The sequence below is a fragment of the Uranotaenia lowii genome, chromosome 2 (assembly GCF_029784155.1).
Source record: "Uranotaenia lowii strain MFRU-FL chromosome 2, ASM2978415v1, whole genome shotgun sequence".
Lineage (NCBI taxonomy): Eukaryota > Metazoa > Arthropoda > Insecta > Diptera > Culicidae > Uranotaenia > Uranotaenia lowii.
Window position 1 is genome coordinate 367176546 of NC_073692.1, and position 26397 is coordinate 367202942.

The 26397-nt window shown below is 33.9% G+C and overlaps 1 protein-coding gene across 1 annotated transcript in view; it reads right to left on the reverse strand.

Moving 5' to 3' along the window:
• LOC129745446 (pro-interleukin-16-like) overlaps positions 1-24242 on the reverse strand; it is a 277977-nt gene extending 253735 nt beyond the window's left edge. The window contains exons 1-2 of the mRNA XM_055738532.1: positions 23221-24242; positions 1525-2788 (exon numbers count right to left, since the gene is read on the reverse strand). Of these exons, the coding sequence (XP_055594507.1) occupies positions 1525-1549 (25 nt within the window). The 5' untranslated portion in view covers positions 1550-2788; positions 23221-24242. The remainder of the gene's footprint in view (positions 1-1524; positions 2789-23220) is intronic.
• Between the last annotated feature and the right edge of the window lie 2155 nt (positions 24243-26397).

Sequence of the window (26397 nt, forward strand, 5' to 3'; positions counted from 1 at the left end):
AAATGAGTAAATTTGAACTTTAAGGTTTGTATGAGATAAATTGGATATTTTGTAGGTACTGAAAAATCGACATCCTTTTTGTTACTTCTGTGAAACCGAGCGGTGATCGCAAGACCCCAGTAGTGATGCCAATTGAAATTATTGTTTTTCAATGCCAAAAGATAAACCACAGTTAAACAGCTAATAACTTTTTTGCCTAATTAGATACGAAGTTAAAATCTTCAACAAAGTTTTAAGCGGAAAAATTGCCTTCAAAGGATTTATAAATTGACACAAAAACCAACAGCACGCTCGGTTCCACAGAAGAAACAAAAATGAAGTCGATTTTTCAGTAAAAAGTATTCAATTTTCCCATACAAACCTTAAAGTTCAAATTGAAAAATGACCTCAAATCGACTTAATAGTATACCCCATACGATTTTCGAAATTTACAAACTTAAAAAAAATATTTTTTATAACGAAAATATGCGTGCCTTTTGATAAAAATGATAGTCATGTAGAAAAAATGGAAAAAACAATTATAATAGGAGTAATAGTCATTTGGAGTTTTAAAAAAAAGTCATTTGACCCTCTCCTGTAAGCTTAGTGTTATCACTGATCACACTGACATGACGCTTAGAACAAAAATTCAACCTTTTTCTGTCTTTTTTTTTTTTTTTGGCAGATTTTGCAGGTTCGCAATACTGACGGCAGGTGGCGAACCTGTAAAATTTGACAAAAAATGCCCTGTAGGAAAAATGTACCTGTTTAGCCCGATTTTATCGTAGAAATTGCCTGTTTTTTATTTAAAGTTGGGTGGCATTTCCTAACTGGGATAGCATTTCTTCGATTCGATCGATGTGCACTCTGGAATCGACATTGCGTACTGTTGGAAAAATTATCCAGAAACGAAATCGAGTGTCCAGTCAGTATGGTCAGTGGTGTTATTATAATTGTTTTGAAATTTGTTTTTGTATAACTTCTCTTCTGTTTATTTTTGAAATCGGCCACACATGTCAAACAAATTGATAGTAATGAAAAAGTTAAAACGCCTCGACAACTATTGAGATTGAACACGATTTTCGTGGGAATTGAAGTAACATCGTACATGTTTTTTCGGTGTTTTACATGAGCATCGCCTTAGATCTACGTGTTATGATTTAGGGGCAATTACTCTGCGAAGACATTTTACAAGAATAGGTACAATCCACAAGAAAGAGTGTGTGGCGCTGTTCTCAGAACTGTCGCTACATTTATCAGATGCCGCCCGTTTTACGAGTGTGAAATTTTCCGTGAAATGTCAACGGTATTGCAAGGCTGATTCTTGGAAATGAGCTGAAAATCGAAATAATTTCAAATCCAAAAAATTTGAAAATAAATTGGAAAAATCTGGATTCCAAATTTTCAACACAGGATTTCAGAATTTCTTTCGTTATTTCTTGATTCACTTCAGTCATTTGCATTTATGGGTAACTTGCTTTTTTTAATTTCCCGGTATATTTTCGTTTTTTAGGAATAACTAGTTTTAAAAATTTCATCACTTACCTAAATCACTGTCGCAGAGTACCATCTTGTCGGTTAGCCCTTCCTTTTATCCGTTGAAAATCACCAAAAATATTTCTTTAGGCCGCGTTCCAAAACAAAATCAAACACATTCACCCCTGCAAAGGGTCTTCAAGTTCCACTCTTAACGTCACAGTTTGGATCATAAATTTCCACGTTTCATATGTTATTCCTTGGCCCCGAAAAATTCCAGACCTTTGAAAGCAACGACAAAATGAATACGCCCAGGAACCACACTTCCGATTGAATAATTAATCGAATGGAACAAACGATCGTTCATGGATTGACTTTTTCCTGTGGCATTCGGTTTGTGTCGGGTTTTTTGCTTGCTTGCTTTCTTTCTTGAACGACCTGTTTCACTTCAAACGGTTAAGCTTCTTCACTTTAGTTGGACAAACAGCAGAAACTTTTGCCGCCCGTTGTTCACCGTTTAGCGCTTGGACATGGGGAAACAACTAAGGTGCAGCTCTTTTTTTTTCGTTTGTCCGACGCACTCCGCACTCAGGGTCTTTCAGTAGCCCTTCTTCAGCCTAAAGACTTCACCCCCCCTCGAAAAACGGTTGCAGTTTTGTAAGCAGCTTGATCGCAAACTACTTCACTTCAAAGCACTTGGCCCCGGACACATGCGATTTGAAGGGTTTGGCTGAATGGCTGTTGCCGGCTTAACTTTACCTTCCTCCAGCTATTTGGCCGAAACCGGTCAAATGAAGATTTATTCTTTCGATTGCCTACTCACGCTTCGCTTCGTTCATAGATCACTTACGGATGTTTTTCGCTCCCATTAAGGTGGGTGTTCAATTGCTCACAACAGAGCCAACAGCAGCACCGAGCCGATTATTAAAGATCTTTAAGTTTTCAAATTGTTCAAAATGGGGTAATTGATCCGTAGGAAATTGCCACCCACTTGAAGGCAGGCACGGTGCGGTCAATGCAAAAAAGTGGTTCGATTTTAGCGCACCGGATCATTGATTCACGACGAGTATCTAGTCTCCTTCAGCGTTTGCCTACTCATTCAAGACTAAATAATTCCGTCCATGGTGCGGTGCTAAATCAACCCATCATCGACCAACCTCGTATACGTGTGGCTAATGACCCGTTCCAGATTGACCGATTCCAAAGTTGGAACCCTGGCCCTATTGGAAGGTAACTCGGTATGTAATCCTATTTGGCGATGGGCTACCGTTAGGTTCTGGCCGCTTATGGGGCTATCGACAGTTAGCCATGTACCGATTTGAGTGAGTGCGTTCTGGAAAGGAGAAAGGAAAGAAAGAAAAGAAATTTATCAATGGAACTGTTCATTCGAATCGAGTTTGTAATATGATTGTTGGAGAAATTAAATGCAAAAAAACAGGATTTTATTTTAAAAAATTTTGCCAAAATTTTCTAGATGATAAAATGAAGAAATACCGTCATGCAACAGCGGGGTTAGATTAAGCTTACCAGATTACACGGTTTGGAAATTTGGTAAAAGTCCGGTCCGATACGGTGGCCCAGAATTCATTGAAAAAAGAGCCCGAATTTCAACCAGATTCATTCAATTTATTTTTAAAAATAAAAAAAAAAATGTGTTTATGTGGGATGTGTTTATTTTTTTAGCAAGTTTCATCGAAATAACCATTAACGAATTTTTGGAATCCTAAAATACGATTGAAAATATGTTTAAGTCATTTTCTTTTGCATTTTTGTTGAATAATTCCTTACTAAATTTGTCCGGATATTTCCCAGATTTCAGGTTGAAAATTTTGAAATCAAATGCCCGGATTTTTTCAGGTTTTCCAGATTTTCGCCCGGATAGGTAAGATGCAACATTTAAATACCACAACATTTATTTTTTTTAATATATTGTAATCGAGTTATTAATTAAATGATGATGACATAGTTTCTCACATTTTAAGCTTCTTTTTTAAAGTGCTTGATTCTCATAGAAAGTTTTAAAAAACCAAGCAAAAGATGTTCAAATTCTAACATTTTTAGATGCCGTAAAAAACTTTATCCAGTATGACGGATTGGTTTATTGATATCATTTGCAAATTTTATGTGTATCTATAAGTTTTTCTATCCTATGCTAACAGTGTTAGTGTAATTTTTTTTTTTTTTGGGAAAATCACACATTTTTTAAAATAAAAAATTTCAATATTGCAGTTATTTTTATGGGTTAGGATGCAACAGAATGCCAAAAGCACCTCCATACGCTTGCCAGAGTTTTTTTTCAGCACGTATCCGGGCCGGATAATTCCAGCATATTTGATCTCACAACCTAGAAAAATCCGGACATTTGATATCAAAAATGACGAACAAAATCCGGACAAAACTATTGAAAACCCAATAATTACATAACAAAAATCACGAAAAAAAATCTAGAAAAAAAATCTATAAAAAAAAAAATAATCGTCAAAACTTATCAGTAGATTTTGAATCGTATTTAAACTCCCGAAAAAACCAATCATGGATATTTTCATAAAACCTGCTCGAAAAATTTCATTTTGGACACATAAATTAAAAAAAATTTTTTTTTTTATTTGGCTAATAAAGTGAAAAATCCGGGTTTCAAGCAAATTTGATCAAATAAATTTATACCTCTTACTTTTCATTTAAATTTGATTTATTTTCATCAAAGCAAATATACTTAAAACCAATATTCACCACTGTCGTTTTCTCCATACAACAAAAGGGCGACAGCATCAGCATCCTCTAGCGGACAAAATGGAAGCACTAATTCGAGAAATTCGTGAAACGCGTGTATTTTTTTTTCCTGTTGGGGAGAGAGTCCACTGCGACCATTAAGTTGATCTATTGTGGTTTACCCCGCGTTATTATTTTTACTTTGCTATGCTACTTGACACCCCTGCACTATTGGTTGAAGTTGCAGTTGTTTACCGGTAGCACTACGAGCACACACATATCTAGGTAGAATCTTCAAGTGCAATCTAAGTTCCCTTGAAAAGATCCATCCACATGCATGTGCTGCATCATTGAGGCGTACAATTCCAAGGTATACACGGCTAGCATTTCACTAATGCTAAAACCGCCAACCTTCATTATACTATGTGTGCCAGGGTATGTCACGACCGGGATTCGATCTCATGATCGTTGGCTTAGAAGACAAGTATGCTATCCTCTAGGCCACGATCTGCTGGCAAACGCGTGTATTCCGGACACGACTCAATCAGGTATGCCAGTTATAATAATTTTTTTTTATTCCTTTTCTTGAACCATGAAAATTTTAGAAACACGAAAAAATAAAGTGATTAAAATATGTTTAAAGAAAATTTGTCGATGTTTTGAAACATTTATCCACGAAAACTTCGTCCAATCGTATCTTAAAATCGGTTGCAACTGGTTTCTGTCAACTGGTAGTTGTTCAATGAGCCAATATTTTGGTCGAAACTGGTCAGGTCGTTGTTCAATGAAGCAAGTTGAAACTATTTAGTCATAACCGATCCAGCTCGGCAGGAGGATTCAATTTGACCTGGTGAAAACCGATCGAAGTCAATTGGAAAGAGACAGGTGATCAACTGTCAATCCATTTCTACTTGTTTCGATCTATTCCGACCAAACATTATTGAACAAACTTAAAATGGGTATCAGGGCAATTATTTTCGATTAATTTCTAATGAGGTTTTAATGTAGATAACTATATGCCCCCAGTTGATTTCAAGATTTTGTTGGCGACATCATTTTCGAACTAAATGATTTGATAAACTGCTCAACTTTGCATACAATGTTTGAAAACTAACAGTAAAGAAAAATATATATTTATTTATTCTGTTGAGATATTATACCCAATACGTGTCACCATGTTTTTCAGTACTAGATGACGGATGAGTTATTTTAGTTAATTGCAAATTAACAAGGGATTAACATAAATAAATAAATATTTAAATTTAAAAAGCTAATACATCTCCAACGAGCATAAATCAACATAAGACACAAATTCTTCCACTATAATTGTATCATAATATTAAAATAAAAGCTATTCTGACTCAAGCCAAATTAACTTAAACATAAATTTATAGTTTGTGTCTTCATCAAATGAACTATGCTGAATGAATCGATTCTTTCAAAGGTTTTTGTGCTGACTAATGGAAATTGTAAATTAAATCAGATTTCTAATCAAATAATTTTTTTATCATTGTGCGTGAACTAAAGAAAAAAGTGATGAAAATTGATTCGGTCGGCAGCTCTGAACAACACTTTTTGCGATTGACCCCCTCTGTTTGTCAGGTGGTATTGTCAAATAACAGGATTTGATCTATTTCTCAGGACAAAACTAGATTGCAAAAACAAAGCATAAACAGGTAATGTAGACGCATTAATGTATACAACAAAAGTGAGCATAATCTTGGCTGAACTGCTATTAATATCGAGAAACACCATTAAAATATCATCTGAACCGAAGATTACCATCGGTTGAATCGGTTCAACTACTTTATTGCAGATTTTTTCGATGTTTTCATAACTTTACTACAAATTTGATTCTTATTGTGATTTATTTTGAAAATCGGGAAATTTTTAAGACCATTTTTCAAAAATCAGGACAATTCGAGAGTTTTTCTAAACGGTCCTCAAAAATCAGGACAAATTTTTAAAAATAAGGGCACCTGGCATCTCTGATAAAAGCTCCGAAAAAGTTCAAAGTGTAATACTTCCATTTCTGTCGTCAGATAGCGCTATTCGTGTCTTCCGTTTTCACGTTAAGTGGTGTATATCGGTTAAAGTATATCTAATCAAAAGTTGAAATCATTGAATTTGCAAAAGAGTTTGGGAGATTGAGCTTGTTTGATTTGAGTGCCGAATAAGTAGTTTTTTTTTATAAAAATGAAGGGTCTTCTAAGAAAAACTTATTTTATGCTCAAATAAAATCAAATTCAATGATTTTAACCATCGATTAAAGGGAATTCCATATTTTGTGAAGGTTTTATTATAATAATTAAGTTCACCTTTCAGGTTTAGAACCAATTTTCTCAAGTTACGATTTCATAAGAAAACTATTAATGTGAAAGTACTTAAAAATTTAATAATCATATTTGTTTTAATTTTTTTAATTTGTGCATTGTTGGACAAATAATCACAGCCTAGGCCAACATAGGATTTCTTTTGTCGGACCTACGAAGTACAATAATCTACCCGAAGAGTTAAAGATAATTAATAACAGGAATATTTTCAAGACCAAACTAATGCAACACTAAGAACTTATTAAACCAATAAACAACGAATCACCAAACTTGTTTTTTTTAATTTGTATAGAATAAATGATTTTAACTTGTATGTCTGTAGTTTAGTTTAATGTCACCTAATTTTAACTTTTAGTTTAATTTATTTTAATTTATTTTAATTTTTTTTTACTTGTTAATACTCTTCAATTTCTTCCATCGAAAAGTGTATCTCTTAAAAGGAAAACTTGTTTTCCACTGAGATTCACTGTATTTGCTTACTTTTTATTACATTCTTCCGCGCCTTAAAGTTAAAATATATTGTGTTCTCAGCATGCGTAAATTTTGTGTTTTTGCTCGCGTTTTTTAAATTAAATTTATCCTGTTGCTGCCAGACATGTTGAGAACTGAAGTGTCCATTACCAGGGGGCTCTTTCGAGCTTTTTGGTGTGGGGGAGTGTAGCGGGCCAAAAAAAAAAAAGATTAAAACCAGTAACCAATACCTCTCCCCCCAGCTCCCCCCCCCCCCCTTGAGTTGGTTCTCCCTACGGCCCTGTTCGTGAGTATCGTAAAATCATGACACTTGATTTAGAAAAAAGATCTTGACACTGATCATGCAAGTTTTAAACGTAGTACTGATAATTTATTACATGACTTCGATTTTGAGAAATCACAAAATTTTAGAATGGTATTGATCAAAACTTCTGATCAAATTAAGCAGAAGCATACGTTTAAGTTAGGTATTCTAATATAAATTCTAAATGACCTAACTTGTCTTTAGCGAAATTTCAGAAGATAAAATTTTGAGATTTCTGTATATTTCCAGGCGTACTGTATATATGCCAGGCGTACTGGGTTCGATTCCAGGTATCGGCAAGAAAACTTTTAGGTTCGAACTCCATAAGTTGCCGACAGGTAAGATGTGTTTCCTCTTATAACTTCCTATATAGGGTTAGTGCTCCTACTTTGGACCTAGAGCCTACTTTAGTCCTAAAATGCCGAAAATTGTAAATAATTCATTTTGCTAGCATGGAATAAAGCTATCTTTATGCACATAATAAACTCTTATTCTTCCTGAATCCTACCATGCTGCATTTTGTCATAAAAAGTCTTTCTGATAAAATTTACAACGTTTTTTAAAATGTTCCTCGTCATTAGTGGTAAATCAGACAGCGCAATTAGTGGATCGCGTTTTGAGAAAATTGAGCGCATAAGGAAAAATCAAGTTTTTTACTTGCCTTTTGAAGCAACGGGCCACTTTTAATTTGAAATTCTTCCGGCGGGCCGCATTAACATAAAATTTATATAATAATAGTTTGCAGAGCCCCCCCCCCTCCCTGAAGATTTTTTCAAAGTAAAAATTTCAAAGAAGTAAAGAGAAATTACTTGATCCTCAAAGGTGTTAAATAAGTGTTTACAAGAAAATCACCCTAGGCTTGAGACATTTTGTTTTACGACATTACATGAAACGGTATACGAATTGAACCTTATTTTTAATAGTAAATTTCGATTTGCAATTAATCAACCTTTTGCATTGAAACTCTAAACTTGACATACAAAAACCCTACTTAGTCTTCAGAATGGGTTTTATTCAGAAATGTAACCAAAAAGTTCAGAATTTGAAACCAACCATTTTAACTTCAAAATTAATTTGTTGAATACTAATACTATACATCAACAAGTTGGAAGCCATGTATGACTCACGATGGTTATCAGTATCAGCAAATCGAAATGTAAAACCTTGTATCTTCCTGTCTTTATTACTGAAAATTTTGATTAACAAAAAATTTTGCAAATATGAAATATTTTTCAAGAAACCAATTTCAGTCTCTATTATATTTTTTTGTTTCTTGTTCTTCTAAATGTTCAACATCACATCCAAAAACGTTTTGATAAATTTCACAAAACCACAAAATTAACATCCTTCGCGGAGCAAATATTTTAAAATCATTTAAGAAATTTCTTTATTTTTTTGACAAAACTTAAAAGAAACACAACATTTATAAATAAAAGCATAAATAAATTTTCAACTTTCCTCAAGACTTCAAGTAATTGAAGTTCTGCGAAAAAGTTATAGAGATTTTCAATTTGTATACTTTTCTCCATTTTTTAATAAAATTTTAAACTAAATTAAATTTTCGGTATTTTTAAAGCAAAAATTCAATCGTTTTGCAGGTTTGAACAAGATTTGTTGAATGAATTCCATTTTTTTAATACTTTATTCAATAATTTAAGAAATACTTGTAATTATATCTTTCCATATTTTTAAACCTGTACTATTTTAGATCATACATCATCATCTTTGGAATATTATTCCATAATTGAATAAAATGGGCATAATAAACAAATTCATAATCAGATTTGTTTTCTGTAACCGTAGATTTGTTACTTCATCAGTTAGTAATGATTGATTTCACTTAAAACTGATACATTTAAAAGCTTACAAACTCAATATCACCAAAACTCAAGGTGATAGACAAAATTTGACGAAAGATTCGAGTTTGGGATGCATAAATATACCAAATCAATCATTCAATCATAGGCACCAAAATGATGTTCCTTTAAGTTATCAGTTTTAATATGTTTTTAAATGATAAGACGAGTTTATCGGGAAAAAAACCCTCTTAAATATTAAGAACTAATCTTTTTCATCATTAAATTTTATTTTAATTTTCAAATAAATTGACAGAAGTTTATGAAATATTTTTCATAAGTTTGTATTTGTTTTTCAAATCCAAATTTTTGTGTTCCAAAAAAATAATCTTCTTATTTTGAAACTAAATTATTTTAAGAATTTAGATTTTTTACTAAGCTGGTATTCTATGTCTGTGCAATAATTCTTATGTCCGAAACTTTATTCGAAATGTTGATTTGCATTCTTTTTCAGGTGATTCAGGAATATTGATTTCAAATTTGAAATCTACACTGTTTAGAATTTATTTGCAAGCCAATTACTAGTTCAGAATAAGGAATATCATTTAGAATGATTTACCAATGGCTTACCGGAAATAGCTTTGTTTTGAAACATTCATTCGGATTCGTTTTGAAAACGTTGATTAATTTTATTAGTAAAATTTTTTTTTTAAGTTTGTGTGATGATTATAAGTAAGAAAATGGTTTAGAAATCAAATTCCTTATTTCATGTGTATTTTTGGTATTGTTATTATTATTGGCTAAATTTGAATTTCGAAACCCCCCCCCCCCCCCCCCCCCCTTCCCTCATGGACGGGTCCTTCGCACGGGCCTGACTCAATGATCGACTTTCCCAAAGACCAGTTCAGATCGACCGGTAGACCGGTTCTGAGAAAAAAGTTGTCAAAAAAATAATTTCAATTGAATCTTCAATATTTTTAAAACCGTATGTCAAATCAAGCTGTTGAATGAAATGAAATCTTTAATTTCCAATATAAAATATTTATATCTTTAAGAAAAAAATGTTATCTTATTATTTAAAATTTATTTGAATTGTAGAATTTTTTGAAGCGTTATACCTCTGAATCAAGAATATCTTAGCAATATCTGAGTCCTTGATTGAATGAAGGGTAGTAAATTGATTAAAAATTCTCATTTGGTAAAATGTAGGTTTATTGGTTTATTAGTTATGAAAGATCGAATTTACTCAAACCCGATGAATTTAAAAATTTCGAGACGCCATATCACCGAAACTAGAAATGAATGACAGAATCTATCAAATGTTTTGAATTCAGACGCCAAAATCTTACGAAATCAGTTAATGAAACAGAGGTACCAAACATTATTTTCCCCTGAGTAATCGTTACATATTTTTATGGGTTGAATCACAGATTTACATATACATATTGTTTTTGTCGACAAATCACCCAGTCTTCATTATAAAACTCTTCTTATTTCTGTCTTTAATCAAGAGCAAAAATGTTTATTTAAACTTTGATTGAAACGAAAAATAATGACATTTCTAACTCCTATAGGTATTACATTTTTTCAATAACCAATATTGCATCCATGCCTTTTAAAGAACTCAATAAAAAGCTTAAATCTTATAAAAAAAGTCAACAATCTGGATGATTTTGGACAAATGCAACTGCAAACAAGTGACGTGCATTTCAAGTAGTTGATATATCATTTTTTGGTGTAGTAGGGGCTGTTGTTTTTCTGATAATTAACAATCTATAGCAGAAAAAATTGAGAAATAAATTTAATTTCAAATAGGCTTCGCGGGCCGCACACACATGTGTGCCACGGTTGCTCATCCCTGATTTAGTATATTATCACAAATTCGGACGGATCTTCGAACTATTGTGCTTAAAACCCAGAATTACTGATTCAAAACGAGAAAAAAACAATATTCCCATTGGTTTTCCTACTTGTCGCGCTACAAAATACCCTGGCATGAGCTTTGTCGGGCATTTCAAAGCGCTCAGAATCACAGGTCTGCGCTTTTTCCATGGAGATTAAATGAGAGCAGGTACCTATGTCGTGTGAGAGCGTCGAAAATCAACGCGCTGCTTGTCGCCTGAGTATGACATCTGCCTAAGGTGTTTATTAGAAGTTTTGGTCTGTCCACTAGCTGCAAACATGTGAAAGAAAAAAAGGAACTTGAAGATTCACAATTTTTCAAGTCGGGTGGAGCAAAAAGCCTCAAAAACCTTAAATAAACCAGTTGACTGAATGCAAAAGCAAATATTTTATACCCCAAAATGTGTGTGCACTTATAAGAATTTCTACCACTGTATGTGAAGCGATTTGAACGAGAGAGTACATCATTTGTTCTACCCTCAATTAATGTTCATGTTGATTACTGATTCTGTATTGAATGGCCCTACCATTAAAAATCAAAACTTAAATCACTGCTCATTCCACCAAAACCTCATCGATCTACTTCAATCCATTAATTGTGCTTGCATTGTCTAAATTGCCTGACCCTAAACCACCCCGAAAACAACTTTAATTCCATGGTACGGTATACTTTCCATAGCTCAAGCCATGGTTTAACTAAAAACTCAAGCGCTTGAGAAGATCCTCGCATAAAATCGACCCGTTTAGCTGGGCCAACAAACAAACAGAAGCCATTTATGAAGAGGGTGCACAAAATCAACCGCTAAAACGTGATCGCCATCCTGCCGAATGAAGGTGGTATGGAGGGGAAAAAATCACGCACGATTTTTCTAGAACCATTTAGGCCAGAAAAACATTCATTCGGTCGCACACACTCCTACCCATTCATTAAACGGTTTTAGGTCCTATGGATATTTTTTCTCGCTTCTGTTTCTAGGAAACTTCTACATGGGTCGATCCGTAGTGGTTTAAAAGCTGAACAAGATCAATTCATCATCCCGCGTTCTCATATGGTCGTAAATTGAGGGTAGACTCGGAAAAGAGTAAAGAGAGGACGAAATTGAAGAAAAAAATAGGATCGGAAGCAGTCGACAGAGAATTTAGGATACGTAGATGCAGCATTCTTGCTATGACCTATTTCGGTGAACTTTTCTCGAGTCTATGGGGGAAAGAAAAACACTTCCTTTTTTTAAGTATCGTTTTCCTGTTTTGTGTGATACAAAAAAAAAAATGATTTTTTTCTTTCCTGATTTAATTGATTGTATACCTCGAAATTTAGGTAATACACCTTTTTTCAACAAAATACCGATTTTCATTTCCAAATATTGAACAAATGTCTAATAAGAAACGAAGTAACAGTCTTCTAAGAAGTTGTTCAGCGGAAAATTTCCTTTGCAAAGTTTATAAATTGGCACAAAAAGTATTACCAGACTCACTTCCACGGAAGAAACAAAACTGATGTAGATTTTTCAGAACTAAATATTCAACTTTTCCATACCAACATAAAAATTCAAATTTACTCATGTGAACGTTACATAAAAATTCTGCAAAAAATCATTCATATGTTTTGAACCAAAACTAAACTTTTAAGATCTCAGTGAGAGATTTTTGAGAAATTTAAAAATGACCCAAATCGACTCAGTCTGATGGGTCATGAGGCTATTAAGGACCTTCAAATTTGCTAGGTATATTATAGAAGAATTCTTCTATAGAGAATAGAGACCTATCTCAGAAATTTCTATTGATCAAATCCAAATCCATCAAAAACTTGGAAAACTTGAACAAAATAAACTTTTTTGGAGCAAATAGAGTTTTACTAGTCACCTTTCAGATGATGCTGAGAATTGCCATCTGTCTCTTATTCTTATTTTCGTGATCATAAAGAGGACAAAAACTTAATTTTATCGCGTTCAAATGCGAAAAATTGTAAAAATTAAATCACTCTGTTGTGGTATGAGCCTACTTGGTTGAATGATTGAACTGAATCAAAGCAATCGAAAGATTCCTTTTAATTCAACCACGGTACCGTGGTTGAATTAAAAGGAATCTTTCGATTGCTTTGATTCAGTAAAAATTAAATCAATTTTATGAAAACGCAAATATACAAAAGAAAACACAAACGATTCTTGAAATTGTTGAAAACAGTAATGTGACACCTCAATTTAGAACGAATTCAGCAACACCCATAACAACAACACTCAGCAGAACGAATCTCTGATCTCGTGGAATCGCGCATGCACCCGGGATTGAATTACTTTCTCCCCTGCTTTTCTCATCTTCTCCCCGGAAACTGTGCTCAGCTTCCCCCACATATATTTGTCTGGCTGGTTGAACCAAAACCATTTTTTTCTGGAAATCGACAAATCGTGCTTACCCATTCATTTTTTGAGTATTTTAGCTATCTTTGTCGACATCGGCGTCTCGAAACTATGTACAGAACCTTCTATTAGGTCGGTGACAAAAATAACTGTGGAGCGAATAATTCGCGGAATTTTTCGTTTACTGCTGTTCCTTTAAATTTGATCCGATTGTTTTTTTTTTAAGATTAGCGGTCTGCTTAATTCAGCGGAATCCACTTTTTAGTAGACGGCGTTACTCGAGAGATGAGATGTCAAACATTTTTAGAGTATATACATACGTACATTTGTACAGCTAGGTTGGTCAAGGAATAAGCGATGGACTAAAATTATTCATTGACTGTTCAGAAGAATCTATACCAATTTTCTTATAATTTTGTTTCATATCTCTGCAAACGTTCACACTTAAGGGCCTAAGTTAAAGAAAGTGGGTCCTTAAAAACCAAACTGCTATAACTAGGCAAACATTGGAGCGAGTGTCACAAACTTAGCCTTTGTGAATCACTCGGTGTATCTTGTTTTAGTTTGTAGAACTTTGTAGTTCATTAAATCCAAAGAATTTTAACCCTCCAAAGCTGTTCGGGTTAATATGACCCGAAGCGCACACTTCAAACATCTTTATCATCATTCCAATATACTGATGAACTGACTATGTTCTATGAAAATAATGATCAAATTAACGACAAAAAATTAAAATTTTTGTTTTGAAAATCGGTTCATGAGGAAATGAAATATAGCTAAGCAAAGCCAGAATTGGATGTCGTTTTCGAAAAATTAAGATTTTTTTCTTCCGGAAGATCTGGGATAGCGGTCAGAACATTCATTGAACCCCAACATGTCTATATATTGTCGGATAGATAGATTTTTAATAATTTCAAACATCAATGAAACACTTAAATACAGTAAAGCTGTTAGAAGTCCAATGAGTATTTTAAAAATTAAATTGGTATTTCGGACTTTTTACTTTCTGAACCTGTTTCTGATAATCTGGTAATACATATCGACTTCATTTTGAAATTTTGAGTAATTAAAATAAATTACCTACACAATGAATATAATATCATCAAAATTAGTTAACATTTACAGCCAGGAGAACGAAATCAAACTACAATTCAAATTTCCCCGAAAACGAATATTTTGCGAACGGGGGCCGGACATTCGGCCGAAGGCCGATAGGCCAAAAGATGTTAGGTCGAAGGTCGCTAGGCCGACGGATGTTCGGCCGAATAGGACAAAAGGCCGAATGGGACACTAGGCCGAAGGTTATCTGTCCGAAAATTATTTGGCCGAATGGTCATCAGGCTGAACGGACGATAGGCCGAATGGTCATTAGGCCGAATGTTCGTAAGGCTGATTGGATGCTAGGCCAAAAGATCGCTAGGCCGAATGGTCGGTCGTCGGGCCAAATGATCGTAAAGGTGAATGGATGCCAGGCCGAATGGTCATAAGGAAGAATGGATGATAGGCCGAATGGTTGTAAGGCCGAATATTCGTAAGGCTGAATGGATGCAGAAGGTTGTTAGGCCGAATAGCCACAAAGCCGAATGGTCGTTGGGCTGAATTTATGCTAGGTCTATAAGACATATTATCACTTTTCTGCATGTTAGGCCGATCAGTAGTTAGGCCGAATGATCATTAGGCCGAATGGTCTTCAGGCCGAATGGACGCAATGGCGGATTCGGCTATCGTCCATTCGGCTTCACAACCATTCAGTGTAATAACCATTCGGCCTAATGACCATTTGGCCTTATGAACATTCGGCCTATCGCCCATTCGACCTAACAGCATCATGACCATTCGGCCTAGCATGCAGACAAGTGTAAAAGATTTCTCATTGGCCTAGCAACCATTCATGACGATCATTCAGCCTTATTGCCATTCGGCATAACGACCATTCGGCCTTACGAGCCTTCAGCCTAGCATCCATTCGCCCTTACGACCATTCGGCCTAATAACCTTTCGGCCTTACAAAATTTCGGCCTAACGATCATTCGGCCTTGCGACCATTCGGCTTTGTGACCATATGGCCTAACGATCATTCGGCCTTATTATCAATCGGCCTAATTACTATTCGGCCTTATAACCTTTCGGCCTAGTGACCATTAGGCCGAACATCCTTTCGGCCTAACAGCATTCGGATGGATAATCGTCGGCCGAATAACCAATTCGGCCTAGTGGCCTGTTCGGCCAGATAGCCCATTCAACCTAACGTCCATCGGCTGAATGACCTTTGGCCGAATGGCTTTCGGCCTCATGAGTTTCGGTCGAATGACTCTTTTTGGGTTTTGGAAGGTTAAGAAAATTTATTTCCCTTAAGATTGTAATTTTAAAAGCTTTTTTTGCCGAAGAAATTATAAATATTTTGGTTATGTTAATATGTTCATTTTTTTCCTTTGAACATTATGCAAAGTATTCATTTAAGCTAAATATGGATTTTTAATTTTTTGATCCGTTATTTGCAAACTTATTCAAATTGATTTAAAATCACACCATGTTAGAAGAGTTGATAATACAGAAGATAATCCATATACTTATTGGTAATCGGAACAGATTTTAAAAAATATCCAAGAGTTAGAAAAAATTCAACATGATTTTAAAGTTATTTTCGTAAAACTTATATTCATTGATTTTTTTTTTAAACAAAAAGAATAAATTTTTAATGTGGCTCTTTTGAACTTTTCAATTTGGAAACATTTGAAGTTTTTGGCTCTTTTGACTTAGAAAGTTGCCGACCACTGGGCCAACGTAATAACGCGTCACTTTTTCCACTTTTCTAATCTTTTACAAAATCATACTTTTCTGCTCTTTCATCGAACCAAATTTAAAAAAAATTAGGATAAAATCAATTCATTATATATTTTATAGATACTGACTCGAACGGCGTGAGGAGGTTAAAAGATATAAAAAAAAATAAATAGAAGTTCTCAAATGAATTTACAGACTTTGAAAACGCGTGTTTAAGGAAGAAGAGTTTAAGGAAAAAATAAAAATGATAGAATACTTGACGTATATTGAGAGTAATCCTTTTGTAAAACAAAAATGATTTCATAACCCTATGATTTTAAGTTGCTGTAAATTAGAATTCGATGAATATTTTTAATGATCTTAATGTTCCTTCTTCTTCAAAACAAAAGCCTTCTTAGAGCATCTGTATTCGTGGTCTATACTTGGGTCTAATTTATACAAGAATTGAACTAAAGAAATTAGATTCGATCCAATAAAAAAACTGGCAACTGCACTCGTGTTCCATTAACTGTCAAACGGTTTAGAAATGCGTCAAATTGGATCCAAATCCCATCAGTTTTGGACCAATCCTTATAAGTACCAGCTCTAAAAAAAGTTGAGTTGAACCTGGTATAATGGATCACCAGTGCGGTTGCTCGGGTCAGAATTTGGGTCTAATCCGGCTGTTTGGACCACGGATACAGGTGCTCTTATGTTGACAAATATTATGAAATGTAAATTGATAAGATTATCATAGAATTCAAAGTAGATAATCAAAGGCATTTCAGATAACACATATCGATAAACAGAACTTAATATAGAAATATGCTCAAAAAAATGTAAAACAATATTCATTTGAAGCATAAAAAAACGAGAATATTTATACCATGGGAAATAGTGATGCAATTATGGTATTTAGTATTGAAACGATTTTGGAGAAAAAAGAAAAAGTCAATTGATTAAAACTGCTTAAAATGCTATTCAATTACTAAACATATCAACGAAAAAATGCTATTAATTTGCTAAACATATCAACAAAACTTGGGGTTAATCAAAATTGAACATCACAGTGTCTAGGACCATCTGTAAACGAAAAAAAAAATGTTGAAAGAAAGAACAACCCTTATTAAGTTCAACCCAAAAGACATCGCTTTCAGCTTCCGCTGGAAATAAAAAAATAAAACTAATAAATTATTACGATCATTTTTGCCCCTGGAGTTAGGCACTACAATTAATATTTCTTCGAATATGATTAAAGGTGGGAAAAGGAATAACCGAAAAATATCTGCGAAGCGAAAAACAACGCACTGAATTCTTCGATTGAGTTTCAATTAGGTTCACTTAATAAAATTTGACAGAAATATTACGAAAATAGTTCGTAAACTGTCCTAATTCAACCCCATTTTACGGTACCAACCCAATGTCATGAACATAAATGATGATTAACGTATACCCAAATGAACATTATTTTTGTAAAAATTCGGTGACCTATTTTTATCTATGACATTTTTGCTCAAATAAAAAAACATGAAAAAAAAAATTAAAAATATTCTGTCAACACCATTTGATAATTCATTTTTTAATTCTTTTACAAAAATTGTTTTTCGTGTTGAATAGAAACTTTTGAAATACGTCCTACAATCTTCGAAATTGCTATTTAAATTTGAATAAAGAATCTTTAAGTAACAAAATAGGAAGCTTACTCTCATCGATGGTTGATATCTTCAAACTTGTATCAAAATCTGTTGAACTTAGTTTAAGGTTGCCAGAAGTTCTCCCGCACGAATCCGGGATACGTTTTATTTCAAACCTGGCCAAATCCGGCATTCAATTTCCAAATTTCCACACCATAATCCGGAAAATATCCGGACAAATTTCACAAAAAATCCAGGAACTATTCAACAAAAATCAGGAGGAAAAACATTGGTATCATTTTTTTTTTCATCGAAAAACGGCTCCAAAAAAAATCGTTTATGTTTAATTATATTAATCTTGCTTAAGAAATTTCTATTTTGGCGAAGAAAATTTCAATTATGGAAATGTAATATGAATTTTTCGTTTGATTTTGAATAAATTCGGGCAAAATCAGTACTTTCGACGAAACTTTGGAAACCGGGCCGCGTCGGTAAAATCCAATTTTCCGCGTTAAATAAAATTCATTTTTCAAAAGTAAAAGTAATTTATGCAAACTCTATACTGGTTATAAAAAAATAGTTTTAAATTTGGTTCCTGAAAAACGACTTAATAACGTTGAAAAAACGCTGAAAACATATGGAATTCCCTGCAATTGTTTTAAAAATAAAAGATACAGGTGTTTTAATTATCAAATGCTTTTAATTAAAAATCAACTCCAGTCGATGCTTTTGTTCCAAATAAAAAGCAGAGTTTTTCATAAGACAAAACTTGCAAAATAAATTCATACTGTACTTAGTGTTTGTCATTTTTAGCGGAATTGTGAAAACGAACTGACTTTGGTTAAAATACAATCAGAATTATATGCCTGCGATCTCTTTCAATTTTAATTACCGTAAACTGAGGGAACATTGATCACTTTTTTAATTCATTTACGAATATTTTGAAAGGTTGCTTTTTTGTAACCATAAAAAGTTTTAAAATACTTACTGATGTAAGGAGTATAAAGCATGATAATTGATAGCAGAAAATTCAAACGACATTAGAGCAAGTTTACTGGTGTTGGGAAAAAGTGACCTATGATCTTGAAATTGTTTTTGCATGACAAAATTTTCAAAATGTGCCGTAAGTGTCAAAATTTCTACCACTTTTTCCCAACACCAGTGAACTTGCTCTTAGTGGCTATAACTAAATGTTTGATGTTTCGGGGTAACTTTGATCACAATTGTTTTAACGTATCTCAACATCTTCAAAATTATTATTTTGATGCCAATTAGCACAGAAGGATTGATACATCAATAACAGTAATTTTATGTTTGAACTCAATTGATTTGTTTAATGTTTTCTTTCAAAAACAAATATTCTCAAAAGATGGACAATGTTGCTACATACATTTAGGGGCAAAAATTATAAACATTTATCAATATTTTTTGGCTTCAAATACATATGAAATTTTATCATCATGCAATTTTCCAGGTCCTCCTTCTATTCCTATGTTCTTTTTTCATTGCAATTTAACCATTTGATAGAGTTTTTAGCCATTTATTCTATACAGGCTTTTTCATATAAAATGTACGTTTTAAAAAATATCCAAAACTTATCCTATGATGACCATAAAAATAACTCTGAAACTATGCCTATACAAAGGAAAAAAAAATTAACTTTCATATAAAACAACCCATTTGCCCATAAATCCTATCCTATTATCAGGAATGGTGTTTGTTTGTGAGTCTTCGAAAAAACAGATATTTTAAAACTTTAAAACTACATTTTAAGTATGGGAGAGTGGGGAATCATGGGCCACTTTTTTTCGTTTCGTTTTCCATGTGTCTGTTGAAAAAAAAAATCACATTTATTCTTAAATGTTACACACCACTCGGCGTCCATGTCTACCATAATTATTGCTACGGTAATCGACCAGATAATTCTTTACGGCACTTGGCCAGCCCGACCACATCTTTCAAACGATTGAATAGCGGTATAAACAGAAATATATTCAAATTAGACCTATTTCACTATTCTCGACCGTGACTAGATCGTTCAACAACGTTTTGAATCGTTTGCTTTATTATAAAAAATAAAATGAAAATAAAAAATGGTATGGTTTTCTACATTTTCAAGGTATTATAAGGTTTTTTTTTTAATAAGTTATTTTCCCCAAATTCTGACTGTTTTAAAAAAAAGCAATATTATTTGGATTTTGAAAAATGGTGGGGAATCGTGGGCCACAAAATCGCATAGATTCCAGAACCTGGCTCGCGAACGTTTTGGCAAAATTCCTTATATAGGATGGACAAAATATTTTTCATAACTCTTTATTGGCATAAGAAAACTTTACAGATAGGGAAAACGTATTTTTAGTTTTGAATGTGTATAAAAACATAAAAATATTGGTGGTTCAAGATGTGTGGCCCATGATTCCCCACAAGCTATGATTTGCAAATTGGTTGCGTTCGTGTGACTTATTGATGTTTCATCAAAAATCCCTTTTCCACGTGAAAGATCATGACAAAACTAAGATCATAAACGTATGAGCATATTTTTGATATAAGCTTTAGGTTCCTCTTCGATGCAATTAGCGGGTGTATTTTTAATTATGAAAGTAAATTTTTCCAACTTGTTTTAGCTTGATAAATAAAAGAAGCATATGATACGTATTTAAGTCAACAACATATATGAATATATGCTCACGCAAAGCGACGACGATGAGAGTTGGTTTGAGATTTTTATCTCAACACACATCTGAGATATTAAAAGTGGCCCACGTCTCCCTATGGCCCACGATACCCCACTCTCCCCTAATATAAAAAAAATCTCCAACTACAAACCAAATTAAGCCAATTTAAAACTCAATTCATACGCTTTCAGACGTAGTAAACAGTTTTTAGATATTTTAACTTCAGACTTAGTAAATGATGATTTTCTGCGAAAATTTCATGTTGATCAAAGTTACCCCGGTGATCAAAGTTCCCCCAGTTTACGGTACTTACCGAAATAGTCATCTTGATAATATTATTCAGGTTATGGAACTCATTGAAATCAGAATCTGAATTGTGAAAAAAAATTCTGAATCTAAATTTCGAACCTGAACTACATACATATGTTACATATGTATACATATGTATACATATGTTTTCTGAATTTAGATTTCAGATTAGAATTTAAAATATGAGCCGAGGATTGATATTTTGTTCAGAGCCCTCAAATCACGAATGATTAATTATAATTCTGATTGAAACATGTCGATTATTTATTTCATTTATGTATTTCTTTTCCGACTTGCAAATCTTAGTAAAAATTTAAATTTTAAATGATGAATCTGTACCGCCATTTGAAGCTTTGTTAGAATTTTCCATAAGAAAAAAAGTTCATATGAGTTTTAAAATAATGAACCAAATTTCGAATGAAATGAAAAACCAAATTTGAACGACGATTTGAAATGAAGCTTTTATTTTCAATTTTTAATGATGATCCGAACCGAAAATCAAGAATCCTTAACTGGATACAGAATTCGAATTATGAAAACACAAATACAATTTCGATTTTGATTATATGGAACCAGAACCTCTGAAATGAGTTAAATCTTATTTAAAATTCAATGTTCAGAAATGAATTACTATTAAAAAGTGAGCAAAAGTGAGTAGTTAAATTCTGAACCTGGGATTAGTTTTCGATGTTTTGACATCACTTCTGAGTCAAGATTGTTACTCTCGAAAAACCTTACTCCGTCATCAAAATTTTATTCAGAACTTCAAATTTTGAAGTATGGGAGGATGAGGATACCTGATCCCTGGGGATACTTGATTCCTTCGCAATATCTCGAAACAGGAATGGCTTACAAAAAACAAATGTTCTAAAAAATGTGCCAAATAGAACAAAACAACAATGCTTTTATCTCATCAAATTTTAAAAATGTTATTTTTCGAGTTATTGAACTTTGTTTGAAGAATTGAATAAAATAAAATTTGAAGATCTTTTTTTTATCCCTTTAAAATGTTTCGAACATGAAAAAAATATAATAAAAATATTTATTCCAATATGTATGTAATGGGTATAATTGATCCCTATGAGTTCAAAAAAATGTATTTTTCTTCTGAACGGATCGTTATCATTGGTTATCATGAAATTACAAATATCTGTCAAATAACTAATGTTTATCCAGTAATTTTCTGTTAAAAATGAATAAAAAATACTGTATTTGTCCAAATACTAGGAAATTGCGCCTTAAAGTATGCAATGATTATAGGGTAGTAGACAAACTTTTAAAATTCTCTTTGAATGATACTTAAAAACTATAAAATGAGAACTAATATGGCATTAAATAGTCCACGGACCTTTTATCTTCGGATTTAACTAGATTTTTGCCTAGGGTAACGAGACCCTAAAATAAGGATCAGGTCTCCTTTAGTAAAGGATCAAGTCTCCTGTAACTTAAAAAATATCATTTTTTTTTTAGTTTCACGAGAACTTTTCTAGTTCATCTACGAGTTCATGTATCGTTCTAACTTTCGGAGCATATAAACTTGAAGTTAAACGCTGTCAGATAATGCAAAAGATGCTAAATTTTTTCAAAAAGATATGATGAAAATAAATGAAAATCAAGTATCCCCATTCTCCCCTGTAGAGAAAAAACCTTGCTTGTTTTTATGAGGGGGGGAGGCGGGCTAAGCCCCCCCCCCCCTCCTGTTCCTACGGCTATGCATTATACAACCTTTGAAAATGTGATAACTTTGAGGTAAGAAGGTCTACCAAAACGAACTCGGATCGTTAGATTTGATTTCACTGCTCAGTATTTTTAAACAATCAATCAACAGTAAATTTTAGAAGTTCATAACCCATTGCTTTGATTGTTCAATGCTGTTCAATCATCAATTTTGAATTAAAAAAAAAATAAAGCGAATGCATGTTTCATGGAATAACTTTTTAAGCGTGTGCCTATCTAAATGCAGCTGATTTCAGCAAAATTCAATCCTTGAAAAGCAATTCAATCATATCTAACCAGAGAAATAAAAAAATTCCCAGAAATTTTTCGTTCCATTGCTAATTTTGTTTTAAACCAAGGAAATACAAACATCTTTGAGACGACAACGACGACGACGACGCTCAAAATAAGTGTGAACAGGCATTTCGTGTCGATCTCCATAGAATCTTTCTCGATCCGGCCTGCCAGAATTGAAGAAGCTAACTCAATTTTGGTGCAGAAAAGCGAGAGAAGCAGCAGAAGCAGGACGAGGGCTAGTAATTTAATCCCAAAAGCATGTGCCCCTTTATGAGATTATGGATTTGTTCTGCTCAGTGTGGTTATGAGTGTTTTGCGGATTTCGTTTAAGTTGAGGTTTCAGGTTACTGTTCAACAATTTCGAACATTATTATAAACGAAAAAATCCTTAAAATAGTAAGAGTTCAGATAAAAAATTTATAAAAAAAATCAAACTTATTAATAATTCTAACCATTTTCTGGGATTAGAGAAAACTCCCGGTTCAAGGTTTCAACTAACCTTTTATCGATGAATCCAAGGTGTGTGCTTATTATATCCAGTTCAGCACCGATGTAGATAGAGCAGTATCAGCAGGAAACACAAAAATCCTTTTTCTCACGTGTTCCCTTTCCCCCCAAACCAGATAATCCTTTTAAATTGAAACACCCGTATGGTTTAAATTTCCACTCCAGACATTTTCAATAGAAAGCATCGATCACTTCATGCACTTTTGAATTTTTCTGTTGATTTTTTGTCTCGTCTCAGTTGTTTGTTGAAAAAAAACACACGCTGCGTCTTGTGCTAACAATTATTCAAAGCGGGCTTCGTCGTTGTCGGCAGATTCTAAAGAAAATAGGCAGTCGTGGAAAGAAATTGTGTAAAGTAACACGAAACACATGGGACTCACTTTTCTTCCTTCATTCCTTATATGAAAGTGCGGCTGGCTTTCCTCTGTATACAATCTCGAAACACAACTCGCTGCACTCACTTAGGTACTAATATGGAAAGCAGTTTTCACTTCCTTTGTGGTAATTTTATGTTTTTTGCTTGTGCTTGAAGAATTTTTAAATCCATTTCACATTCTTCTTCCCAAAATACTTCAAATATCCATTTTTGAAGTGTCAAGGCGCAAATTATCCGCTGAATGCATCCAAACCTCAACGAACAATCAAACAAATTTCAGGTCACCTCTAGGTGGAAGATCTCTGGAATAATTTCAAGGCAACGAACGGACTGTCGCGAAAACGCATAATTTGCTCATAAATCACCGAGGACTACACATTGATCGTCGTCGTCAAGCGGCGCATTGTATTCAAAATACGACAAATGCTCTTCTCCACTCCAAATAGACGCTGATGCAGCAGTCAGCATGCAAACGTAAGCACAAAACGAAACACAACAACGCACCCGCAGCAGAATTAGCAGAACGCATCGACGACGTAGCACTACACTGCGACAATCCAGAACGAGGATCGCGAAAGCCCAAGCACAACAAGCGGACACTAACTAAACAACGAATTCGTAGGCCCAATCCGACCGATTCGATGGTTGGAAGCGAACTGAATTCGGCAACAGCAGAGAACCATTCGCTCGAGCCACTCGTGGCAGCAAAACAAGTCCAAGAAAGAGGGTATCATTCATTCTCCTATTCCGCTTGAATCCGTCCTCAAGCGACCATCACCGTTTTTTTCCGCCCGAGGAGGGTGTTCATGCTTCAGGAAACATATGGATGATCGCCGGTCGTTCCACCAGTTGTTTACAACGAAGGGAGAGAAAATGTGTGGGGTGGATTGTATTTGGAATCAAACGCAGATGCTTCAAAGCAAATAGTAAGACGAAGGAGCAAAGCAAAACGGAACCGGGTCAAAAACAGAGAGGAATCCGGCTTCCTTGAGAGAGTTAGGAACGAGTTTTTCGCGAGGTGACCAGGTGGACGGGGTTTAAATTTGTGAGTTAAACCTATTGGTTGATGTGTTTTATTCTGGAAATTATTACCGAGGAAACTCTTAACGAACAGTTGAAATTATTGACAAATCCTTTGGGTCTCTTTTCGACCTCTGAATGAACTTCATACAATTGAGAAAAAAAGGATAAGTGCATTTTAAGTTCTCAAGAAGAATAGCCTGCGAAAGACAGAGAAGACATAACAAACAATAAAATTTTATGTAAAGAAAAACAAATTCCATTAACATTCAGGTTACCTCAGGCCAAGATACCGTCACTTCAAGATAAAGAAGTGGGCTTTGCCGCGAACATACATTCTTCTATATGGATATTCGATGTTCGCAACGCCATCTAAAGAGTTGGGGCAACAAAACTCACCCATGTTACTAAGGATACCAAAGTGTGTCTTGGGAAAACCAAATCGCATTCAAAGTTATTATGGTTGGCAGTCAGTACAATAGCGACATCTACATGCTTTACAAGCTGAAGAATATTTTTGATTATTTCGTTGAGTTAAGTTATTCTAGAAGCAATTAGAAAGCCTAAATTTGTTTTCGCGTTGCTTTAAACAGAACATTAATAATTTACCTTAGTGGGCCTTCTGGGGTTCTCAAAATTCAAACTTCAAACTTTGTAAAAAACATTGATATCAGGGAAAACCATTCAGGTACATACTGTGAATCGTTCTAAGTAAGTGGTTTTCAAAGAAATAAGGATACATTCAAAACGTTAAAATTTTCGAAAATATCTTACCATGCATGGTAGCTTTCGACTTCGCGAGGAATATCATTAGCATCCGGTAAAACTGGTGGAAAATCTTTGGTTTCGAATACGTTTTCAACAATCTTCGGGCCATTAAGTGTTGGTTTCGCATTTTGAATAAAATTAAAAATTATAAAATGATTGTCCGGTTGTTTCTTCGTACAAAAAAACTACCTACCCTTGGGAATGGTTGGATTTATTAAAAAAAAATCATCCTCTGAGAAATGATTCTCGCAGATTAAGTGGTGAGGCTTCATGTCTGGATTGCCGCTAAACTTTTTCCAGCACTCAAATGATCTGAAATGTTCGAGATCATTCAATGTAACCGAATCTTATCAATTTTGAAAATAGAACACTTACCTGCCTTTACCAGATGCACGAAAGAATGTTTTCTTTGCTATTCCGGATTTGGAAGCAAAACATCCAACAACTGCACAGTTTTTGCGGCCCATTTTGGTTGAATGACTTCTTGGAATTTATGCTACCAAAACGAATTCAAACAACGGCTACTTTGATTTTTTTAACCTTTTTTGAAGTTTACGTTATCAAAGACTCGAACTATTAGGTAGTAAAGAGGGTGTACAAGCTATTTTCGCCGCCTGTTATGATACCCCCACTCAGAAGGGAGCAGCACTGAGCGTATAGAAAGGATTTTCGATAAGTTACATGGGTGTGCCTCAGGTGTTCCACAAGGTTTACATTACGACCACTTCTTTCAACACGGATTGTTGGTATTTCCAACAATAATCCACTTATATTTAATCATATATCTGATTTATTCTCGATCAACCATAATTATCAAAATTTCAACAATCCATATAATAGACAATCTGGCTGATTTCGTACATTCAACAACATATATAATACATTCAACTATGGTAGTATAATGATTTTGTGCATTCTACTATAAATATAATAGATTCAACTATAATATACGATTGATGTCATACATTCAACAATAATTATAGTAGATTCAACTATAATTTATGA